At 43.5% G+C, this 23,172-nt stretch overlaps 1 protein-coding gene across 16 annotated transcripts in view; it reads left to right on the forward strand.

The window, feature by feature from the left end:
• The window catches only part of ZMIZ1 (zinc finger MIZ-type containing 1), a 563,555-nt gene that overhangs the window by 326,376 nt on the left and 214,007 nt on the right, over positions 1 to 23,172 (forward strand). For all 16 annotated transcript variants that reach the window (XM_075000053.1, XM_075000048.1, XM_075000061.1 and 13 more), the window contains one exon: positions 19,890 to 20,003. In XM_075000053.1, coding sequence (XP_074856154.1) covers positions 19,890 to 20,003 — 114 coding nt within the window. The remainder of the gene's footprint in view (positions 1 to 19,889; positions 20,004 to 23,172) is intronic.

Raw genomic sequence — 23,172 nt, forward strand, 5'->3', positions numbered from 1 at the left:
GTTAGCCCCTGGCCTTGGTTCTTCCATGACTATGTGATACAGCTGGCAGCATTTCTCTGAGTTTTTGACAGCCCATTTGTGGCTTGCTTGTCAAATTGAATATCTTCACAGGAGCAAGGTTCTGCTTATTTCCTTTCATATATTTATACCGGTTAGTAGACTAATGAATCCGTGTGCTGCAGACAATGAATACAATTAATATGTTGTCCGTGGACAGCTAGGTTAGCTTAGACCTGTTCAAAAATTGGGTGCAGGCAGGGAAATACAGAATAATTTTTTCTCAGTTTTCTCTTCAAAAATTTCTTTCTGTCTGTTTCTTAGCACCCGGCCCTTCCATTTCACACCTTTGTCATTTAAACTGAACGAGAACTGTGTCATTGCCAGTGGCACAGGCTCCTACATACCCCAAACTTGAAGGCACAGTTTGATGTGATGTGCTGTGTGCCAAGATAGCAGGTAGTAATATTGCGCTCACTAGTTTCAGAATGTTACTTAAGCATGTTAGAATGTTAGTTAAACATGCGCAGGTTTGCTGGGGCAAAGGTCATGCTACGGCCATCACCATTTTTATGCATCTTGAAATTGAAGATTGTGTGTCTGAGCATTCAGCTCTTTGAGAACACATTGGTTGTTTGCTGTGTTGGCCTTTGTTTTTCTCTACTACCAACTGAATGTGCACTATCTCCCATGTGAATGATTAATGTACATGACTCAAGTCTTTGGGTGAGGGAGTTGGCTGCACAGCTGTGAGATATATAAGAATCATAGGAGGAAGAGACCTCTGGAGGTCATGAAGTCCAACCCCATTGTCACCATATCCCTTATTCTGACTCCTGTCCGAGCAAGTCTTAGCCTGCTGTAGCCTGTTCTGCTTGCTAGATGAGAACTTAGCCTGACATCCTCTAGTTAACGGTTCAAACCCAATCAGTGTAAAAATTATTGATGTAAATCTGTCGTAGTTGCTGTTGATAATGGGTATCGTTTGGGCCATTCCAATATTCAGATGACAACCTGCTAATAGCCTACTAGTCAGATTTTTAAAAGCACAGAACTTACAGGCAATCCTGAGTCTGATTTTCAAAGCTGACTTAAGTACTTACAAGACGACAGCGTACTAGCTTTAAATGATAGTTAGGTCTAGGTGTCTATATCACCTTTGGAAATGGGACTTCGGTACTTAGGTGCCTTTTAAAGATGCAGATAGGTATCTGCCAGTCTATTCAAAAACCACTAGCCCTGATTTCATTTTAGGTGCCTGAGTCTCTTTGAATCATGGCTGGCAGACTCCTGCATCACTAAGGCACTTGAAAATGTTACCCTATATTTCTGTCTGGTCTGGTAAATCCTTAGGCATTTGGGAGCTTACACAGTTCCATTCCGAGAACATGCCTGTGCAGACTTAGTGTACGGCAAGCTGGAGCCTAAATCTGCAGCACTCTACCTGATGGACCCTGCTATTCTGCACACAGTGTGCTTTGACTTTGCAGCATTGACTTAGCCTGTTAGTCTATGGCAGAGCACTACAATTTTATACCTCAGCTTGCTATGCATGAGCTCTCCATATAGAGGAGCCTTGAGAAAAGTCTCCTGTCAGTCCTGAAGTTCAGCTCTGCTGAAGAGGAGGAAAGAAGCTTTTATGATGCCTATGGGTGTAACTTTCTTTTTTTCCCATCAGGTTCTTTAAATGTTGTATCAGGGAGGGGAGAAATCACTGTTATTTCCAGGCCGTCATAATGACCATTTATATTAACATCATCCTGTTGCTCCATGAGATAAGGGAACTTTACTTTCTTTGCTAGTTAGGGCTAGACGTTTGATTCTAACCTGCACTGGATTTTATTTCTAACTGAAAAAGAAACGGAGATGAACCTCCTCCAAATGAACAAAAGACAGAAGTCCATGGGGCAAGGAAGGGAGATGGGTAATTTCCTTGGGGGAGGGTCACTTCCTGTTCGGATGAAATGGTTACAGAAGCAGTGGGAGAAAGAGAGTGCTGTTGAAACACTGACTTCCAACAGGAAATGTTTTTCTTTAGGTAGGTCTCTGTGTCTTTAGTTGTCCAATTACCTACAAGGAGGTCTGGTTCTGCTGTGCTGAGCCTTTGACGATTCCTGGTTTTCCTCTTCCCTTCCTCGCAATTTGTGGGCAGCATTATGGCTCCCAAGAAGAAAGTCAGTAGGGCTGCCCGGGAGTCTGAGATCGGAACCTTGGCAGTTACTCCAGTTACCAAGCTATTGCTACAGCAGTCTAGACTGGCTCAAACCGGGGTCGGAATCAGAGGGATGGTTGCAACTGACTATCCCCTTTTGGTCAGCCTCTCACAGCCAGATAATGAGGAGGAGATGATCCTACAAACAATTCAAGCCTTGGAGCAGAGCATTGGACAGGTAATGTGGGGTAGCCCCTTCAGCTTCGTAAACAAGCAGTTTGTTGAACTTGCAGTGAAAGGCAAAGGATAGAAATGAGGGAGCAACTAAAAGTAGAGCATCTTCTGCTGATAGAACAGGCTTTGAGGGTTATTTAGAGGCATTATCACAACAAGCCAAACCCTCTGACACATGGAACTAAGGAGACCTTCGGGTGTCCTGGATTTCAGGTACCCCCTACATTCTTATTCTGTCTCAGGGACTCCACTGTTTCCAAAGACTGAAAGGAGGAGGACATTGGAACAATCAGGTTCCCTCTCCTCCTGTCTGAAAGCAGAGGTAAGACTCAAACAACAGCTCAGTGCCTGCTATAGAGCTTTAATTAAAGACAATTTTTCATTCTACTCCAAAATTGAGAGTCCGGAATAAATCCCCAAAAGGATTTTTTTTTTTTTTTAAATAAGATCGTTACTGGGTTGCTTGTCTTGCAAAAAGAGCCAGGATCCCAAAGCGTGTATTAGTTTTCCTGAAGCAGCCGGCACTGAAACCCAGAAACAAAGATGAAAATGGGCAATATTTGTAGGACTGTAACTGAAAGAGTTTTGTCCATTGGAGGTGCAGGAAGAGTAGAACAGACAGGGCATATACCTACAAACTTGTGTGTTCCTGTCCGTTATTGCTGGCTGCAAAACCTTTTCCCTTCAAAATTATCAGTCCCCTCTTTTTGTAGATGAAAACTGGGATACATTAGAAGAGGAGAAGGAATGTGGATGCTTAGAATCTACCTTACAGGAAGGTGGATTGCAAGTTCTAGAGGGTATTCATCTTCTGATTGTGATAATACAAAAGCATTTTAAAATGTGTATTGGGGGTTTCATGAAGAGTAAATCACGAGTTTTTAAAGATGAAATCAAATGCTGAAGAACTCCCTGCAACGCCAGTTACAAACGTTCTTCCTGAAACTGGAGTTGGCATTGATGATAAAGTCCTGAGTTATAAATCTAAGTGGACCTGTGGATTTGGCCCTTCAAACTGAGCCTCTGAAACAGTCATCCTGTAAATGATCATAATGTGAGAAATTATGTTAAATTGATCAGGTTATGATAAGGAATAAATTTTGAACTTTCAGAGGGATGTCTTGTGTTGTTTCTCAGGGTTATTATAACTGAAGGCTCCTTCATACTAAAATCCTTCTTGGCAATGGAACTTAAATTTCCAGTGTTAGTTGTAGGCTTCAAGTTAGCCATCTAAGACGGTGAAAACGTTAATCATTTATGTGCATTTTCCATATATGGTCCTTCCTAAAAATAACCCAGAGGGTTTCTGAATGCATGTTTACCTTTATTTCAGTGGCTAATGCACATTTAGTCTTTCTTGGGAATACTGAAAAATCATTCCCATGCAGACATTTTGTGTATGAATTTGAAATATGTTAATAATACATAATTTGCTGATGGAAGCATGTGAGGGTAGGACACATTTGGATGTATGCCTCATTGGAGAGGCATCAGTTCTGTTGATTCTATACGGACTATGTCTCACAACATTGAAGTACAAGGAAGACAGGTGATAAATGTTTTAAAAATTTCAGTGAATGAGTAACATTACATGTTGATGTTTGCATTGTAATACTGAAGCTTTATATCAAGTCGGGAATATGTGACTATAGAAGCAACTTGAGAACTGTGCTCTGATTACCTTAGGGCTAATTGGGCTTTTTGCTTCTCTATTGCCCGGGGCCCCAGAAAGCAGCAGCCACTGGCGCTCCCAGCCGGAGTCCCAGGAAGCAGCAGCCTCAACCAGCCACTTGCGAATAATTGAATTCGTGAACATTAAGTTTGCGAATGTGGGGACCTTACTGTTTTTATGATCGGCATCACTGTTGTTCTAAACAAACTAGGCCTCCCTTATGTACCACAGTGACGTGAGAGCTCCAGATTGAGTATAACCATTCCTCGGATGGGGGTGAACCAGCAAATGTTGTTGTAACTGGGTCTCTTCTTTAATGTTGAGCAAAATGGGCCATTGCTGTTAAAGCAAGCTTATTTTCCCAGCTATCTATGAGGGTGAGATGCCAGGCTCAGGTCTTAAACTGAAAAGGTATGTCGGTCTGCTTGGCAGGGCAGAGGACAGTGCAATGGCACCAGATGATTTTTGTTATTAAGAAGGTGCATTTGTCATCTTCACGCTGTACTGCAGCTCTTTATATACTAAGCATATCACCCAGAACAGGGGTGCAGCCCGTGTGATTCTGATTGGCAAAGTCAGACCATAATTCTCCTTGCAGCTCTTTCTGCTTCAGCTAATGGTTGTCCAGAAGAGGCTCATGATGATTATAATGCTTACACATAACATGGCTGTTTAAAGAAGGTGGACAAAATGGAGTTGCTCGCAGGTACACATCATTTCCCCAATCTGCCAACTCAAAAGCAAATCTACATGAAGAGACTGTCACTGCAAAGTGGTTTATCTGATTTTGTGGCAACCTCAACCCCATTTAAAACTGGTTGCGTTTGGGAATCAGTTGTGAAAATGCATATCACGGGGAGTGTAGCCATTTCAAGTGATTCCCCTGCTCACCTGGCCAATCTGCTAATGGCAGCAGACTCCTTAAAGTGAGTTGGCCACTCAGCGTGCACCAGTGCAACCTGAGTATTTGGGTGGCCACCCAGGTGAGATTCAGGTGCCGCCCAGCTGCTTAGCAGAGTGACCACAGCCACCCACAGAGGGCAGCATGTGCTTCTTTTGATGGTGCACATCTGCACACTTCTTGCTGCATGTAACAAAATTTATTCACTTGTGGAATGATTTAACAACAATTTATATACTAGTGGAAGCCATTAGAGGGAACCCTGTTGTTGACCTGATTCAGTTCTGACCTAAACAGTCGGGGCAGTTAGCTGTTTGGGGGCAAGCAGGGTTGGAAACAGTTGAACAGTTGAGACCTTAAGGAAAAGAAGATGGGGACACATTTCTCCATGAACATTCTGTCATTGAAACATCGCGTTTCTGAAACATTTCAACCGCTTCATAAACTGGACAAAACCCAGCAACAATATTTGAAAAATTCTTTGTCAAAATTTACAAAATATTTGCGCGGCTCTAGAAATGAATTTGGCGTGCATTGATGATAATAGAATCTCACTTGCAAATGGTGGAGAAGCATACGGGGCCTTGCAATGAGCATGGTCGTACAGCGAGGCAACAGAAGAAATGTAATAGGAAAAAGCAGGAGGGATAATTAAGTTTGGAAGCACTGTTATGTTGTGTGCACTCGTCTTGCTTTCCCTATTAAATCCATAGTATTGTCTGTGGGTGTGTGTGTTGAGAATACTTTGCATGTCTGCTGAATTCTGTATCAGGATAAGTTATGCTGTCTCACTGATAACTATTTAATTCCTGTCACCTATTCCCAACCCACGTACACTGAATTTTTCTCAGAGATTTCCATGACAGTGGCATTAACTGTGTGTCTGTGCTGATTATTTTTCCTGTTTCCATTTAAATGCTCTGGAAACGTATACTTTCCTTGCTCACTATTTATTATTGTTTTGCTTCCCTTGAAATGGGAACTGCAAAGAGTGAAATGCATCAAAGGCCATCCACTTTCACTGTATCTTCTTTTAGGAGCAATGGATTTTATTCTTGGGTCTGTAGCCTTGTATGAGTCATTTAATATGTTGAGCCTTGGTTTACACACTGATAACAGTGGGTGATTGGAAGTTTAATAAACATTTGTTTGGGCAATTTGGGAGCTTCTGGTGAAAGATGCTCCCTATAAGTACAAGGTATTTTTACTGATTAAACACTAGTGTGAAGCAGAGAAACATCTGAATTTTGGAATAGTTCATCTCTGGATGCAGCTTGAAACTTTATACAGTAAACTCTTTCATATCTAGCATTCTGTTATCTGGCATTTTAACCGTAAGTATATTTTAGTTACATTTTCCATAAGTACAGTAGAGTGAAAGTAAATACAAATAAATACAGCAAACACAGTATAGTTTAGTGTACAATACTGTTGTTGATAAATAAAGTACTCTGTGTACATTTGTGTTTGTTTCTGAATATCTAATCTTGTTTTCCTTTAGTGTTGTGCATTGCTTGGTATACCTCTCTATTATCCAGAATATTTGAATATGTAGAAACCTCCCAGTCCAGGGGCTGCCGGATCTGAAAGAGTTTACTGTATTTACCTACATCTAAAATAATCTTTGCTATGGAAGCAGTCTGTAGATCTGTTCCTTTCAGAGAATTGCACTATGTATAGCCATATGTAGATAAGCACAGTTCAATTTGATAAAAGAAAGAAAATAGCTCAATACTCCCCTCTATCCTCCAGAAGAAAGAAAGAACATTTTGATTCTTGGTTTCAATTGAGTTTCAATTTACTAAGTATAGTTTTTGATGTATACAGACTCTGATATATAATCGCATTACTGATCATCACAAAAAGAGAAAAAAACACCTATTTTGGACCATGTCTTTTTCCAATTTAGAAGCACCTCAGCAATTAGTGGCTCATATTTCTACAACACCACTTTAGTTCTCTAAGAGCCAATGAACGAATGTCAGGGAGTGATAAAGGGATTTAATTCATGAATGAAGAACCATAGCAATTTTCCATGCATGAGAAGCGGGGAGTCATGGCTGGGCTTACTCAGAACCTCTTGATCTTTTAGACTAATAAAATAATGAATTACAGTGAATGATCATGGCTGATATTCAGGTCCTTTGCTTGCATGCATGTGGTGCAATAGCTTACCAAATTTAGCCACACATTTGTATGCTATACACAAAGAACTGCCTTGTGTCACATCAGTTATTCAATGGCAACAGTGTCTGAATGAGAGTTATGTTTACGTTATTTAGACAGGCAATTTGTTTTACTTTCTGGTTAAGCTTACTTTAGCTAGCTAGGTGGAACCTCTCTAGTCTAGCACCAGGGGGACCCGGCTGGTGCCAAACAAGAGAATTCACCTGTCCACGGGAGGTCAATGTTGTCTAGCAGCATTACAAACACTTCCACTGCTTACTGGGCTCTGAGAAGACATTTAGGTGTGAATTAAAGCTAAATAACAGCACAGACCACTGAGACCCAGGACTGGTGGCTGTAAACAAACTTTATGGGACCACAGGAAATTAGTCTTCTGGCTAACTAAAATTATGCTGGATTACAGATGCTGCTGGATGAGAGCATTCCAGACTAGAGAGGTTTAACCTGTACATAGCATCGTATTAATTCTACTTCAGTGTTGTTTACGTTGCAGAGAATCCTTCCCATCTTATCCTCTCACTCCCCAGCTCTGTTCTGTGTGTATTCCAGACTCAAGTATATTTTCATTAAACACAGCGAAAAAGCAAGTCCAGGTGAATAGTAACGTGTGGGTAAATGATTGGAAAATGTTGGGGGATTTTAGATAGATCAAAAACTATCATTTCTGTTTCTTTGGCCAAAAATGTTTTCTTGGCTGGTGGAGTCAGCTGGGATCACATCTTCCATACTAATGAAATAGCTTTGGGGAGTGCCAGAGAGAGAGAAAATGCTTTTAGAGGCGGGCATGTTTGGCCAGATTGCCAGCTGTTGTTAATTGACTTCACAGCAAAAGGAACTACGCCAAATCAGTGTTGCCAACTCCTGAGGTTTTCCTATAAACTCTCATGATATTTGGTGGTTGTCATTTTAATTTTCAGCTCTCGGAGTCATGGGTTAATTTTCTAGCAGAGAAAAGACAGTTTGTGGCTAGTTGGAGCAAGTTGTCACTGTCGTCTTCTGTGTCGTGAAAATCTGCAGTTGTTGATCATTGTATTCTTCTATTCTCATACCATTTTCCAGGCTTCATGTGGCTAGAGAAGCCAGACAGTAGGCAGAGGCCTTAGTGGCCATCCATGTGAGAAATGCAGTGACTGTAGGCCACTGTTAATTAACCTAGAAGCTAGCAACATGGCTTAGCGTCTGGATGATTAGTTACGTTATCATTCAGCAGTTCAATTAAAGCAAGTCGTGAGACACGGAGCAGACTAAACTGGGCAAAATAAACCGACAACTTGAGTCAGCCTTTGTAATTTGGTGCGACATCACATAAATAAATTCAATAACTTGTTTAGCATAGTTAAGCAGTTTGCTACTCAAAAGTACCCAATTTGCATGACATCCCATTTGAGCAGCAGTTAAGCTACGGTAAATTAGTTCTGAGTCTTCAGAGCCTGGCATGTTTCAAAGAAAGTTAAAAAAAATATATTTTCCCTCAAAAATATGCAAGCTTGTAACATAAAATTCCAGGTTTAATTTCCATGGCAACATATAAAATACAGCATCTGCACTGAGATTATTTTTTCCATATTACTGCTGTCATGTTAGTGGTGTCTTGATATATTCTTGATAACTTTCACCCTCTGTAATTGCTCTTAATTGTGCATTGTTGTTGTCCCAGTGTTTACTGCATTGTTATACCTACAACATGTTGGCATAAAACTGGGTTGTATCTTCTATATTTAGAGGAGATACATGTGGAATCCTAGTTGTATTTTATTCTGGGTTATTGACTTTTGTTGTTCCAATTTTTTTTTTCAGGGCTTGAGTTGTAAAAGACATGCATGCATTTTGGTGGTGGGGGGGTGGGGCGGTGTCGATACGGAACTCCGTATGGAAAGGGTGTGTGACTGCATAAGCTGGCATATGCTGTGTGTGTGTGGGTTGATGTGTGTGTGGTGCGTATTGTAGTCAGTAGTCAGGTCACAGGCCAAGTACAAACTGTCAAATGCTTTTGAACAGACCTCATTTATTTTATTTACTTATCCTCATTGCGGTGGTATTACAATTATTTTCTTTGGAGTATGGACCTTGACTATATATTACGTGAGAAATTTGAACCTTTGGCAAAAACAAATAGCTATCACTCTTGTAGGCCCCCAGATTCCTAGTGTCATTTCAGTACCATTGCAGGAGAAATGAGTGATGCAGTTTTAGTAGTAGGCATCCTTCAGTCTGCATAGACTATGGATCGCGCCCTTTAAAGTTTCAATTGAGGACTTCATTTACAGCATCTATTGTGACTATGAAGACCCACACGAGAGTGACAGTCCTTGCTGCATCTCTTGCAGATGTAGTGGGTGTCTGGCAAGTCCTTATTGTGCTTTCTGTGCTCTCGCTTCTCCTCTGCTAGCTGTCTGATCTTCATCTCACCCGTCTGAAGGCCCTTGTGTAACCCCTACCTCTATCTGCTGCGGTCGTCTGCTAGTTTTTCCAGTTGTCCAGCTCGATGTCTACCTCTCTGAGGTCTCTCTTGCAGACATATTTGTAACGCAACTGGGGGCGTCCGGGGGGTCTTTTGCCAGAGGCTAGCTCACCATACAGGATGTCTTTTGGAATCCTTCCATCATTCATCCTGTGGACGTGGCCAACCAGCGGAGTCGACGCTGCCTGAGGAGGGTGTGCAAGGCTGGGATTCCAGCTTGCTTGAGGACAGCGGTGTTGGTCACTCTGTCCTTCCATGATAATCCAAGGATGCGCCTGAGGCAGCGCAAGTGGAAGACGTTCAGCCTCTTTTCCTGGCGGGCATACAGGGTCCAAGTCTCGCTGCCATAAAGGAGGGTGCTGAGGATGCAGGCTCTGTAGACTTGCATTTTGGTGTGAGTGTACAGCTTGTTGTTGTTCCACACTCTCTTGCTGAGTCTGGACAGAGTTGTGGCCGCTTTTCCGATCCTTCTATTTAGCTCAGTGTCCAATGACAGGGTGTCAGTGATGGTGGACCCGAGGTAAACGAACTCGGGGATGACCTCTAACGTATAGTTGTCAATGCTGATTGTTGGGGATTCAGCAACATCCTGACCAAGTACGTTTGTCTTCTTTAGGCTGATGGTAAGCCCAAAGTCCTTTCACGCTTTGGAGAACTGATCCAGCAGTTTTTGAAGCTGGTCTTCTGTGTGAGACACTACAGCAGCATCATCTGCGAACAGCATGTCTCTGATGAGGACTTCCCGCACCTTAGACTTAGCTTTCAGCCTTGCAGGGTTAAACAGTTTCCCAGCAGATCTTGTGTGCAGCAAGATGCCCTCTGTTGAAGATCCAAAGGCATGCTTCAGGAGGAGCGCGAAGAAAATCCCGAACAATGTCGGAGCAAGCACGCATCCTTGTTTGACGCCGCTCCTGATTCTGAAAGCATCCGATAATGCGCCATCATATTGGATGGTTCCTCTCATGTCTTCGTGGAACGACTGGATCATCTTGAGTAACCGTGGAGGACAGCCTATCTTGTGGAGCAGTTTGAACAGACCATCCCTGCTGACCAAGTCAAAGGCCTTGGTCAGGTTGATGAAGGCTATGTAGAGTGACTTCCTCTGCTCCATGCACTTCTCCTGCATCTGCCTTAGAGAGAAGACCATGTCAACGGTAGATCTCTCTGCGCGGAATCCGCACTGCGATTCGGGGTACACCCTCTCAGCAATCTTCTGGAGTCTGCCAACGATGACGCGAGCGAACAGTTTACCAGTGACGCTTAGGAGGGAGATTCCACGGTAGTTGTTGCAGTCGCTTCTGTCTCCTTTGTTCTTATACAACGTTACAATGTTAGCGTCGCGCATATCCTGTGGAACCTCACCCTCTTTTCAGCACAGGCACAGTAGCTCATGTAGGGGTTCCAGGAGCGTGTCCGCGGCACATTTGATTACCTCTGGTGGTATACCATCCTGACCAGGGGCCTTTCCTGCTGCAATGCTGTCGATGGCTCTCTTCAGTTCATCCACAGTCGGTTCCTGATCCAGTTCGTCCATTACTGGTAGAAGCTCGACGGCATCGAGGGCTGCGTCAACCACAATGTTCTCGAGTGAGTACAGCTCGGAGTAGTGCTCAACCCAGCGCTCCATCTGTTTGGCTTTGTCAGCAATGACTTCACCAGATTTGGATTTCAGAGGTGCCATCTTGTTCTGGGTGGGTCCTAATGCCTTCCTCATACCCTCGTACATTCCTCTGAGATTACCAAAGTCGGCACTGGTCTGGATGCTGCTGCATAGCTGGAGCCAGTGGTTGTTGGCACAGTGCCTGGCTGTCTGCTGTACTGTTCTTCTGGCCTCTCTAAGTGCTTGCTGGGTACTCTGGCTCAGTGAGCGTTTGTAATCCAGGAGTGCAGCGTGCTTCTTTTCAATGACTGGAATCATCTCATCGGAGTTAGCTTCGAACCAGTCTTTCGCGTTTCTAGCTCTTCTTCCAAACACCGACAAGGCCGTGTTGTAAACTGTATCCCTCAGATGTTGCCATTTGGATGTCACATCGGCACCCCCAGGGCCACTGCGCAGATTTTCCTGGAGCGTCTCTCTGAACTTTTCAGCTTTCTCCGAGTTTGCCGTCTTTCTGGTGTCAATGCGGGGCCTTCCAGCAGGTTTAGAGCAGTACAGCTTCTTGGGTCTCAGCTTGAGCTTGGAGCAAACTAGTGAGTGATCTGTATCACAGTCAGCACTGTGATAGCTGCGCGTCAGAAGGACGTTTTTGAGGTTATTACGCCTAGTGATGACCACGTCTAGTTGATGCCAGTGCTTCGAGCGTGGGTGTCTCCATGACACTCTGTGCTGTGGCTTCGTTCGGAAGAATGTGTTTGTGATGCACAGATTGTGGTACGTGCACAGTTCAAGGAGACGCTGTCCATTGTCATTCATATTTCCCACACCAAAGTGTCCTAAGCAGGAAGGCCATGAGGCCCAATCAGCTCCAACTCTTGCATTGAAGTCACCCAAGATGTGCAGTTGTTCACGAGCAGGTATTTGCACTACAGCAGCACTAAGCACGTCACAGAACTTGTCTTTTACTTCTGGTGTGGCGTACAGGGTTGGAGCATAAGCGCTGATCAGGTGGACAGGACCGGCGCAAGTTTGAAGCGTGATCCGAAGAAGTCTTTCTGATCCGCCCATGACTAAATCCACCATTTGTAGAAGGGTGTTTCTGACAGCAAAGCCAACACCATGCTCTCTGGGTTCTTCTTGGGCTTTACCCTGCCAGAAAAAGGTGTAGTCCTTTTCCTTTAGAGATCCCGAATCCGCGAGTCGTGTCTCTTGCAGTGCAGCGATATCAACTCAGAGCCTCTTCAGTTCCTCGTTGATGACAGCAGTCTTTCGGGTGTCACCGATGGCCTGAAGATCTTCAGTCAAGCCAGTCAGCATGGTCCGCACATTCCAGCAAGCAAGCTTAAATTGTTGATGTTTCTCATTTGATTTTCTTGTTGATTTTCTTATAAGTTTGCCTGGTGCCCAAATTTCAGTCACTTCTCAGGTTCAGGAACCTTAAGCCTCACGCACCCAGCAAGGCAGGTGATTGTGGCGGGACAGTACCCTATTGGCTGGGGGCTGCCCAGCTTGAGGCGGGTGGTGACTGTCCAGTGAGATGCGAGGATCTCTCCCACTGTCGAAGGCAACCCCTGGCGCTCGTTCTCTACGCCAATCGAGCAAGAGCTTATAACCAGTATCTGTTGCCTCCCGTGTTGATGCAATGCTGTTCAGCGATGCCGAAGTACCTCTGCGGTCATGAGCCTGGGCACTTATTATTGGAGACACTGGGCTGCCCAGACACCAGTGTCCCCCTCTCGGCTTTACTGATATAGTCCAAAGGAGAGGATAACCTCCACGTCTGGTACCAGCTCAGCTGCAGGAGTTGCCGGGACAGTGCCAGAAGTTGACACCGAACCGCCTTTGGACTCCACTCTGGATTTTCTGTCAGGGTTTACTCCCTTAGCCTTTCTCCTTCCCAGGGTAACCCACAAGGCAGTGGGGTGTGGAGAATGTGGTTAAGGATCCCACTACTTCATACTTCTCTGTCACACGAGTCACCATAGCTCCCTGCAGAGCAATGACCTCATATCCCCGGGACCCTCCTCCCCACCTCTTCCCGCAGCTACCATCACCATAGGACCCTCCCCAACCCACTACCCCCATCTGCTCCCATGTCTGCCCTCCTCACTGCACTGGCCCCTCTCCCCCCAGCTGCTCTCAGTGCCCCCAGGTCCACCTTCCCCCATTGCTCTTCAGGCTCTTCTCTTCAGAGACTCCTTTTCCTGATAGTGCTGCCTTGCAGGGCACAGGTGGAACACCATACCTGAAAAGGACAACAAACACGGGACTCCTCCATTGGTGAACTCCCAGAGGCGAGCTCCCTTCCCTGTTCCCTGCTCACCTTGTTCGCTGAGAGCTCCCTTCTTATAGAGAGAGCTGCTAGCTGGTCAGGCCTGGCTCAAAGCTTTGCCTCCAGTCTAATCAGCCCTTGAAGGCTCACCTGGCCGGGAACTCCCCCAATTCACACCTTGCAAACTGCTCTTCTCTGCACAGCACAAGCTCAGGCACCCAGGCAGCTGATCAAACTGCCCTCCTCTGCAAAGTACCATAGCTGCAGACAGACAGACAGACATTCACCCACCAGCTCACCACACAGCCCCCCAAATCCCACACTCACCCAAGCTCCTCTAGGGCGCTTTGCCCAGAGGCAAACTCCCTTCCCTGTTAGCTGCTCACCTTGTTTGCTGAGAGCTCCCTTCTTTTAGAGAGAGCTGCTAGCTGGTCAGGCCTGGCTCAAAGCCTTGCCTCCAGTCTAATCAGCCCTAGAAGGCTCACCTGGCAGGGATGCAGCTTCTTTTATTTACACCTATACCAGAGTTTGAAAGCAGAGGTGCTCATTGGCAACTAATCCTTTCTTTCAGGGATCTTAGCCCATTCACCAGTGCCCATATTGCAGGGGAATGGCAGGATGGATAGCTCAGTGGTTTGAGCGTGGGCCTGCTAAATCCAGGGTTGTGAGCTCAATCCTTGAGAGCCCATTTAGGGATTGGGGCAAATAGATATCAGGGATGCTGCTTGGTCCTGCCAAGAGGGCAGGGGACTGGACTAGATGACCTCCAGAGGTCCCTTCCAGTTCTCGGAGATGTGCATCTCCAGTTATATTTTATATAGGGAGCAACTCTGCCTCAAGAATCTTGTGAAGTTAGAGAGATTAAAGCAGAGAGGGGGGTCCCTTTCTTCTTGCCAGTGCTCCTCCGCACAAGATACTGCCTAAAAATTAAAATCTGACTGCAAGAGGGAGAAAAAAATCATTTAAGAGGCTAAAGCACCACCTGAGAGATGTAGCCATGTAAGTCTGTGGCTTCACCCCACTCCACCCCAACCCACTCCCAGGAAACAAAACAAAACAAAATCAAGGAGCAATACTATAGCAACTGGTGATTCCTGCACATAACAATGTATAGTCAAACATCACCAATTGTTGTGTGTCTGAGTCTCTGTTTCATTTAGTTCAGTCCACTAAAATTCCAAGAAGCACTTAATTCTAATAGCTGGGTTCTAACAACGCAAAGATTCTGAAATAATGAAATTGATTTTTGTCAATAGCTGTTTTAGAGTAAAATGGACTAATACTGAAGATTGGTCTTGTAAATAACTCTGATTCCAACAGAGTTCATTTGTTTCCATTTTAGATTATGAGTTCCCTGCGACTACATTGACATAAGTGGCTTCTACAGTTGAGCACATTGTTGATGATGAAAAAATAATAAGTAATATGTATTTTAATATCTTGGTGGTATGTGCTTCTAGGTTGAGTGTGGTTCTCTTGTAAAATCTTTGGACTTAGACCTGCCAGTCTGTTAATTTCTTGTGTGCTTAATGCATTAGACGTAATGGCCCAAAGTGAGTACTGAAGTCTTCTTTTTTTGCAGTAGTAGTAGCAGCAGCAGCAGCAGCATTAGTTTTGAATGTTTTCTTGCAGAAGACAACATTTCCTAAGATGTGACTGATCTCTTCTCCATATTTATGCTCCTTGGTTCATGCTTTGGTTTCCTTTCAACTCCCCATTTCTACCCACAGACGAACATATTTGGTCTGTGTAATTCTGAGACATTTCAGGCATCCTCCATTTATTTTAAAAAATATTTTTCATCAAAATTGGAATGGCATGAAAAATAGGTCTTTGGCATGAAAGTCTATCAGACAGCCTCAGCAACTAGTTCCCTACCTTTTACCCAGCTTGCTCTCTTGCTGTGGAAACTACCCAAGTGTGAATAGGATAAAGATCAAGCTCATTAGTGTTTTGGCAAGTTCTTTTCTTTCTTTAGATTGGTTGGGACTTCTTTGTCTTTGATTGAATTGACAAAGGTGATGGTGGGGGGAATCATTTTTTATCTTGCTAAATCGATATGTAAATTAATTTTCAGTAGCACTGTTGCTGTGTGGGACGTCAAGATTTCAACATCATTCTGTGTGTGTACGTAAAATTGTTTGTTTTTATAGAGACCCATCTTTAGTGGATGGTTTATGATAGGACCCTGCTGAGCTTGATCATGCAAAAAAAAAAAAAAAGCTTGGGGAGGTGCGGAGAGTGAGAGTTGCATTGCACATAATTAATTGAAGTTCAAGTCATCAGCAACACTACATTGGTATCCTCACTTCAAGGAAGTGTCTCTTGTGACATAGCCTATTGACATCAGTATGTATCCCTAGAGTCCTTTACTCTTTTAAAGACATATTGAATTTTGATGTATGCGTCAGTGTAAGCTACAGTAAAGTGAAAGCTAACCCCATGTTTAAGGCCTCTTTTGTGGTGACCTAAATCTTCAAAAATGCTAAATGATTGAGTGCCCAACTTGACATCTTAAGGAGGCCTGATTGTTTTTCAGAGGGACAGTGCACTTCTGCAAATCAAGCCTCTTTAAGCTATAACAAGTTAAGCCACAAGACTCAACTTATGATCAGTAAAACAAAAATAGTTGTATTTTTTCCATATTTCCAGTATGTGGAGTGACAGACCACTGTAGGAGGCATTAGTGAAGTGATATTGAATTGCATTTTGTACCCAGTGATCACACGCTACATTTGTGAGTTCTTAGCTCTCAGTGTGGGATGTGTCTGGTGGTGGAAATACAACCTACAAAATCATGTATGTTTAAAAATATGTCTTAGCCTTGGTGGTGAAACCTACAGTGCCCAACAACATTTCCTCTCTATTATATTTAATGTTGTTTTTGTGTTACTGAGGTTGCAACATGCTACTGTAGGATGTGATTATCACAATATGATTTGTGCTCCAGTTGCACTCACATTTTTCTTTTTCTGAAATTTTTGCAGATGAATTATAGCAAGAAAAGTTGCACTTTGTGTAAGGTGCTGTAAAGAGATTTTGAGTTAGTTTCTGTGTTTTCTGCTGAATCAGAATGGAGGATTGAAATCCCAATAGTCACTGAGAGATTTTGTAACAGACATTCACAGCTTTCTGTTTGCTACAGTTAGGACCAAAACTCTTTGGTTTTTATAAGACCTAAATGTTCTGCCCTATCTTTGTTTAAAGATTGTTTGTTTGTTTGTTTGACAAGGCTTAAGCTTACAGAGAGCTTTGACTCTTTTCATTGAGCTGGAATGGAAATGTTGCTTTGAAAATGCAGTCCAGAGCAAGCCAGGCAGTTGGTATAAATTTGGTTCCATGTTGCTGAGTGGGAATATACCATGTTGCATAAAGTCTGGTTTTTTTTGTTTTGGGTTTTTTAATTTATCCATTGTTCTAAAACTTGCTGCACTGCCTACTACCCATTCTCTGTTGTCAATGTAAAGGCTTCTTACAAAGGTTCTCCATAGGATTAGTGTAAGATGATCCAAAAGGTCAGGGACAGAAGAGCTTGTCACATCCTGGTGTGGGTGGATACTTGTTTTCACTGCTCTGTCTTGGAGCTAGTTGATTTGGATTTTCTGGCATGAAAATAAAAGGGGGAGAGAACTGAAAAGTCTTTACTATGGCCAGCTTTTGGATGCAAGGCATTCGTTTATAGCATTGCCAGTGCCAAACATTTAAGACTCATGGGTCAAACAACCCCACTAGAAATATCAGGTTGTCTTAAAAATAATAAGAATTTAATACATTTCTTTTACTATTGGACTCCTTTTATTTGCCTTCTGTATTTTGAGCCTTCCGGGTGCACATTTTCAGACTATTCTGTGAACTATCCAACTCTGGGATTCTTACTTTTTAAAAGTGAAAGCTGTTTTCCGTCTGAGCTCTTGTCTCTAGAAGTTGGGGCTTGAAGTAAAATATCACATCTAGTTATGTAGCATGTTCGGAAACACACTGACCTGAGCTTATGTTGAAAACCATAGGAAAGTGAATCTTTAGAGTTACTGTGAGTATTTTTTAATCGCTGTGGAGTCTTTCTGGAATCTGTATATACTGAGTAAAGTAGTTTGGAATCATCAGTGATTGTCTCTTTTTGGACAGTGCTGCTGGGTCTGCTGAGCTGGAGAATTCTTCTAAGTTTTACATTGCAAGAAATCTCCTTTATGGAAAAGCTATACAGCAAAAAGCCAAAGGTCTTGGAAAAATTAAGAGGACATATGGTTTGCCAATGGCCATTCTTTTCGATGAATCCTAGGTCCCATCTGATCTCCTGTCAATGGCGGTTCTAGGAATTGCCAGCAATTTCCTGGTGCATATAGTGTGTAGTCCCTTCAATAATAAGGTTTTCTTTTGGGGGAGATTGTTTTGTTTTGCATTTTCCATTGCAAAGTATGAAGGATAGATCTCATGTACAGAATTTTGGAATAACGAGGTGCTGGTCTCCTGGACTTAGAGTATGGCCTTCAGCTCTTAGCCAAATAAATACATAAAGAGGAGGGAATGTAGGACGCTGGCAGGTGCCACATAAGCAGGGGTTGTTTGGGTTTCAGATGTCTCTGTCACTCAAGGATTGGGTGGAGCTGCTGCTACTCTCCCTTTTTTAAATCAGAGAACATCTGTAAATTGCTGGTGAGCGTGTGTTAGGAGGCCTTCCCTATGCCCTATCTGCAGAGTATGAGAGTCTGAAGAGCACTGGCTCTTTAGCTCAAACCTACAGGCTTGGGGTAACCCCTGATATGGCTCAACCGCTCCAGTACAGAGTGTCTGCACTAGCAAAGGAATTCTTCTAATTTTCTTCTTTTAATTCCATTCTTGTTTTACTCCTTATATTTATTATAAATAGCCACACCAAATGCCCTGATAGTTCCTGACATGTCTCAGGTGCTTTTCACGGAATAAAAAAATGACCTTAGCATCAAAGACCTCATAAATGAAGGCCCAACAAGCAAAGATGTATGCATTCTTGCTCTCTTGTGCCATAATGTATCACCATTCTACATGTGCGTATTGTACTTGTACAAGGGCACTCAGGCATCATGTTGATGGCTGACCTTATACAAATCCAGACAGGAATATGGGTGTATGTAAATGTCACTCTTTTTTGAAAGCCAGACAAACCGGCTCTTTTCTGCAGAGATTTGGCAGCAACAGTCTTGTTATACATTTAATTCCACTCCTTGTCCAGAATAGGGGGCATCGTGGTTTTAGCGTACTATAAAGTTTGACAATAGCAAATATGATATGAAATAAAGTTACTACTGTATATCTCCAAAAAGAGGACTATAATTTGGCCAGTACAGGGGAAGGTGAGAGAATAGCAGTTAAATTGGTTTCTTTCTCCCGGTTGTGCCAGCTAATGAAATCCTGCTCCTGCAAGGGTTGTGAGATTTCCTCTGGATATTTCTCAACCCTTTTGTATTTTCCGTTGTAGCAGTGTCATAGCCATACCTTTCTGTCAGTATTGTCCTCCGTGTGCTGTTATCCTGAACTACAGCCCCCAAATGTCTCAATATTTCTTGCAACCACGCGTTAGCTGCAGTTGTGCAAACTGTTTAATAAGTAGCAGCAATGTCTCTAGCAAGGCAACCCAACCACATCCCGCTAGCAGGCCGATGGTGAAACCAAGCTGTTCTGATAGCATTGCTGGCTCTGTGTCCCCCTTTCCAGGAGTTGTAGTTGGGCCTGAGTGAGGCAAAGAGTTGAAATGCAGAATGACATTTCAGTCTTCCCTGTGTTGGGGTTGGTCAGCCGTGGTGTCCTAGTGCTCCACATTACTTCCATAGGCATATAAACCAACTTTGTAAGTGGTCTGGGGAGGGAGCACCCACAGAGAAAAACTAGTGGGTGTAGATCCCCTGTCGGCATCAAGCTCCCTCCTCCCTGCACCTCTCTTGCATGAGTGGCCCTGCCGACCAACTCTTCCTCCTCCCTCCCAGTGTCTCCAGAGTGCTACAAATAGCTGATGTGCAGCTTTCAGGCTCTGGGGCGGAGGGGAAGGAGTGGGGACAGGATGCATTCATAGGAGGAGGTGGGGAAGAGGCAGGATGGGAGTGGAGTGTGAGTAGAAAAAGTTATTAATGGGGCTTGGGGATGGAGTGGGGGCTGGACTTGGAGCAGAGGGTGAAATTAGAGTGCTCTCTGCAAGAAGAGAAGTCAGCACATATATGGAATCTGGATTTGAGTTATTTCCACTGGGTAATAAAATTAATTTGGAGCAGCGACATGCAGAAAGTAGAGAAATATTTAAGTGGGTCTCCTCTATTTATCTACTCATATAACTTCATCTCTTATCTCCTGGGGATTTATTGGTTTTGAAATGGAGTGATGAAGGGAATGCATCTAGCAGTTAATGTTATTTATTTACTATGTTGTTTAATCTCCCCCCTTTTCAGCACTTACAGAATCCTGCAAACTTCCATAATGCAGCTACAGAGCTCCTGGACTGGTGTGGAGACCCGAGAGCTTTCCAGAGACCTTTTGAGCAGAGTCTGATGGGCTGTTTGACGGTACGTCAACCCGTTCTGAGACAGTATTTCTTCTCTGTGATTTCGCTGGGTGTTGTCTGTCAGAGATTGCTAACTGAGTCTGTAGTTGATTTTGTACAGCACATGATTCCTTAATCCCCACACACGACTATCTGTTTATTTCCTAGTGCTATCGTCAGGCCCACCGATGGGCGGGGGTGTGTGGGGTGGAAAGAGAGGAAGGAGGACAACTTAATAGGTGCTTGGTGTTGCCACGGGAGTGTCACTCTGCTGGGCTTCTGAGGGCTAGATGGGCAGAGCCAGGCTGACTGCCTTGGCCCCGCGCCTTCTGCCTGAGGCCCCGCCCCTCCTGGGATGTTGAGCTCCCCCGTCCACGCATCTTGCGCTGCACCCCCCACCCCCGCAGCCCCGACGTGCAGTGTTGGTCAGCCTCACTGCTCAGATTGACTAATGTTACTTAACATGAATGGTAATAAGAAACTAATTGTTTGGAGTGGGATATCTTACATAGATGTACTGCATCACTGTGTATACTCATTGGCACTCAGTGAGTCACGAATTAAGGGAACTTTTGAAATTTCAGACAAATCTCCCCGATTGCTTATTTTTGTGCAAGTGGGTGGAAGAGCACACTTCTGAGGTGGCTGGCCTAGCATGTCAGCTGACAAGCACGCCAGAGAAATCTGTTTCATGGAGCTTAGCCTATTTCCTATGCTGACATGGACCAAGTCCTGACCTATTACTTATGGAAGTGCTGTTGACTTTAAAGGGATTGTCTATGTGCGTTCTAGAGCAGGTATCAAATACCGAATGTATATTTCAGTACCTGCAACAGCAGCAGTTTTTGTTCTGTACAGTGATGGCAGATTTAGGATTCAGCCCGGGAATATTTACCAGAGTTGAGTAAACAGTATGCTTGAAGGAGGTACATAAAGACCCCAAAATAAGAAGGAAAACAAATAAATCACCGATGTAGCTCATACCATCCTTCAGCCAAAATGCTGAAAGATGCTTGTTATCATGGGGAAAGTACATGGATTGGTTTCACAGAGTTTGCAAAGAGCACAGGTACAGCTAAGAGCCAGATTCAGCTGTAGGCCTTCAAATGTTAAGGAATGGCTCCATCTTAATGTGTTCAAGTGAATAGCATTTCTCAGAGCTCTTTGTCAAGAGCTGGAATGAATCCAGTGATCTATAAGAAGTTGAATATCATCCTTCCAAGCAGAAAATATTTTTGAGAAAATTATAAATGTTATTGGACTCCACAGATTTCGGATGACTTTCAAACTGTAAGTTGTCTTCAGCAAATACTCTGACTGATCAAAATAGATGCGTGATGTAATGTGGCTGTAATTATACTGTTCCTGTGAGGTCAAGTTGTATCTGGCTAGTGATAAATATGGTGTCTGTGTTTGTTGTTTGTGAAATGGAGACAAATAAGCTCGGTTGGAACCAGGCATACTACAGACAAGTTCTGTGCAATATTTTCCCATATGGCTCTGCTAAAATACATTTAATCCTGACCTGAACTTCCTCCCTAGATTTTTGTTTCTGTAAAAACAGAACCTCTTCCCCGAATCATGGCAAAGTGTAGGGTCAAAGTAAAGGGTAATTTTGCAGAATATGGACATTTGATGGCTGAATATGAGCCATATTTCTTTCATTGTAGCATAACTCATACATGAAAGACTGGCACATTATAAACTCATGTAGACTCTGGTGTCTGTGCTCAGCCACGCTCACCTGACCTCATGGCTGAATACAGCTCAGTAAGAAAGCAAGAAAGAACAGGAACCCTGCCCTATTTCATTTGATTGATTCAACTTAACATATGTGAGAAATAATAACCCATTTAATCCCATTTAGACCCCAAGATACCACTCATGATCCATTTCTTAGTGTTTTCCCATGTACATGATTTATCATTATTTATTCATTCATCTGTTTTTTACTAGTTGTACTGTTTTCTGACTATATTAGATGCTGGAAAAGTACAGAATAAAAAAGATCTGCTCCAAAGATCTTACAGTGTAAACAAAGCTGCACATATATAATATTAATCTGAAGTCCTCAAAACCCCCAGTTACGATCAGAGCCTCTTTCTTCAAGTGCTGGTCCATACATGTATTTCACTGTGGGAATGCATGCCCTCCTTGTGACAGAGATTTCTTCGAAATGGTCTATGCCTATGCCTGTGTTCTCCGTGTTCTCCTCACTTAAGGTGATGGAGACCGTAAGCCTCTTCAGTTCTTTTTTGCTGCCTCATGGCCTGAGTCAAAATCCTCCAGTGTCTGGAGTTTCTCCTTTCTTCTCTTCTTCCTGTAAATACTCAAACTGCTGTGTTGGTTTTGGTTTTTTGGTGCTACTTAGTGTTTTTGTAGTTCCTACGTTAGTGTTAGCATTACCACCTCTTCTTGGTTTCCCAGAACACTCAAGCCATGAAGATTTAGACATGTGTAAGCCTTGTGTTCGAGTTCAGAAGGTTCCTAGGAACAAATTTCTTTCAGTACTGGTCTCTGCATCTACCTTGATGCCAACTGCAGCACCTCCTAAATTAAACACCAGGACCTGAAGGACGGGGCATTGTTGGTACCATTCAAAACTATGATGTTGGGGACTCATTCACTGCTGGTATCATCATGCTTCTTTAAGTGGCTACCGTTTGCACCTACTCTAGTGGTATAGAGCAACAAGGTTCAACCTTTCCAGATGATATCTTCATCTTCCTTGTCCCACAAACTGCCTTATTACTGGGACTAGCCCTGCCTAGGGAGATATAATGCCTGTGGCACGGCCAGACCCTGGGAAAATTCCGTCCTCTGTTCTGTCTGGTCCACTAGCAGCAGTTTCTTCTCCATAGGTTGGTCAGCCCAACTGATGGACCAGGATCTGACCATTTCTTCTTTGGGAGAGACAGACATATCAGTGGAGCCAGCTTCTTCTCCACTCAGTGAATTCAGCCTGGATAGGATCAAGACTTCCTGGAATGAGCCTTTACCCCCGAAAAAGGAACTTCCTAATCTGTGTTGGTGTTGCCGTTACAGCCCACCTTTAATTCCTTATACTGGTGGCCTTCCTGATTTCGTGGGGACATTTACACACATTACCAGAAATCCATCTGTTCCTATAGGAACTTTTTCCACCCTTCTACTTCACGTGGCCAGTCTGAACTCCTGAGCCTGCGAAAGAA

Source organism: Carettochelys insculpta, chromosome 7 (assembly GCF_033958435.1).
Source record: "Carettochelys insculpta isolate YL-2023 chromosome 7, ASM3395843v1, whole genome shotgun sequence".
Taxonomy (NCBI): domain Eukaryota; kingdom Metazoa; phylum Chordata; order Testudines; family Carettochelyidae; genus Carettochelys; species Carettochelys insculpta.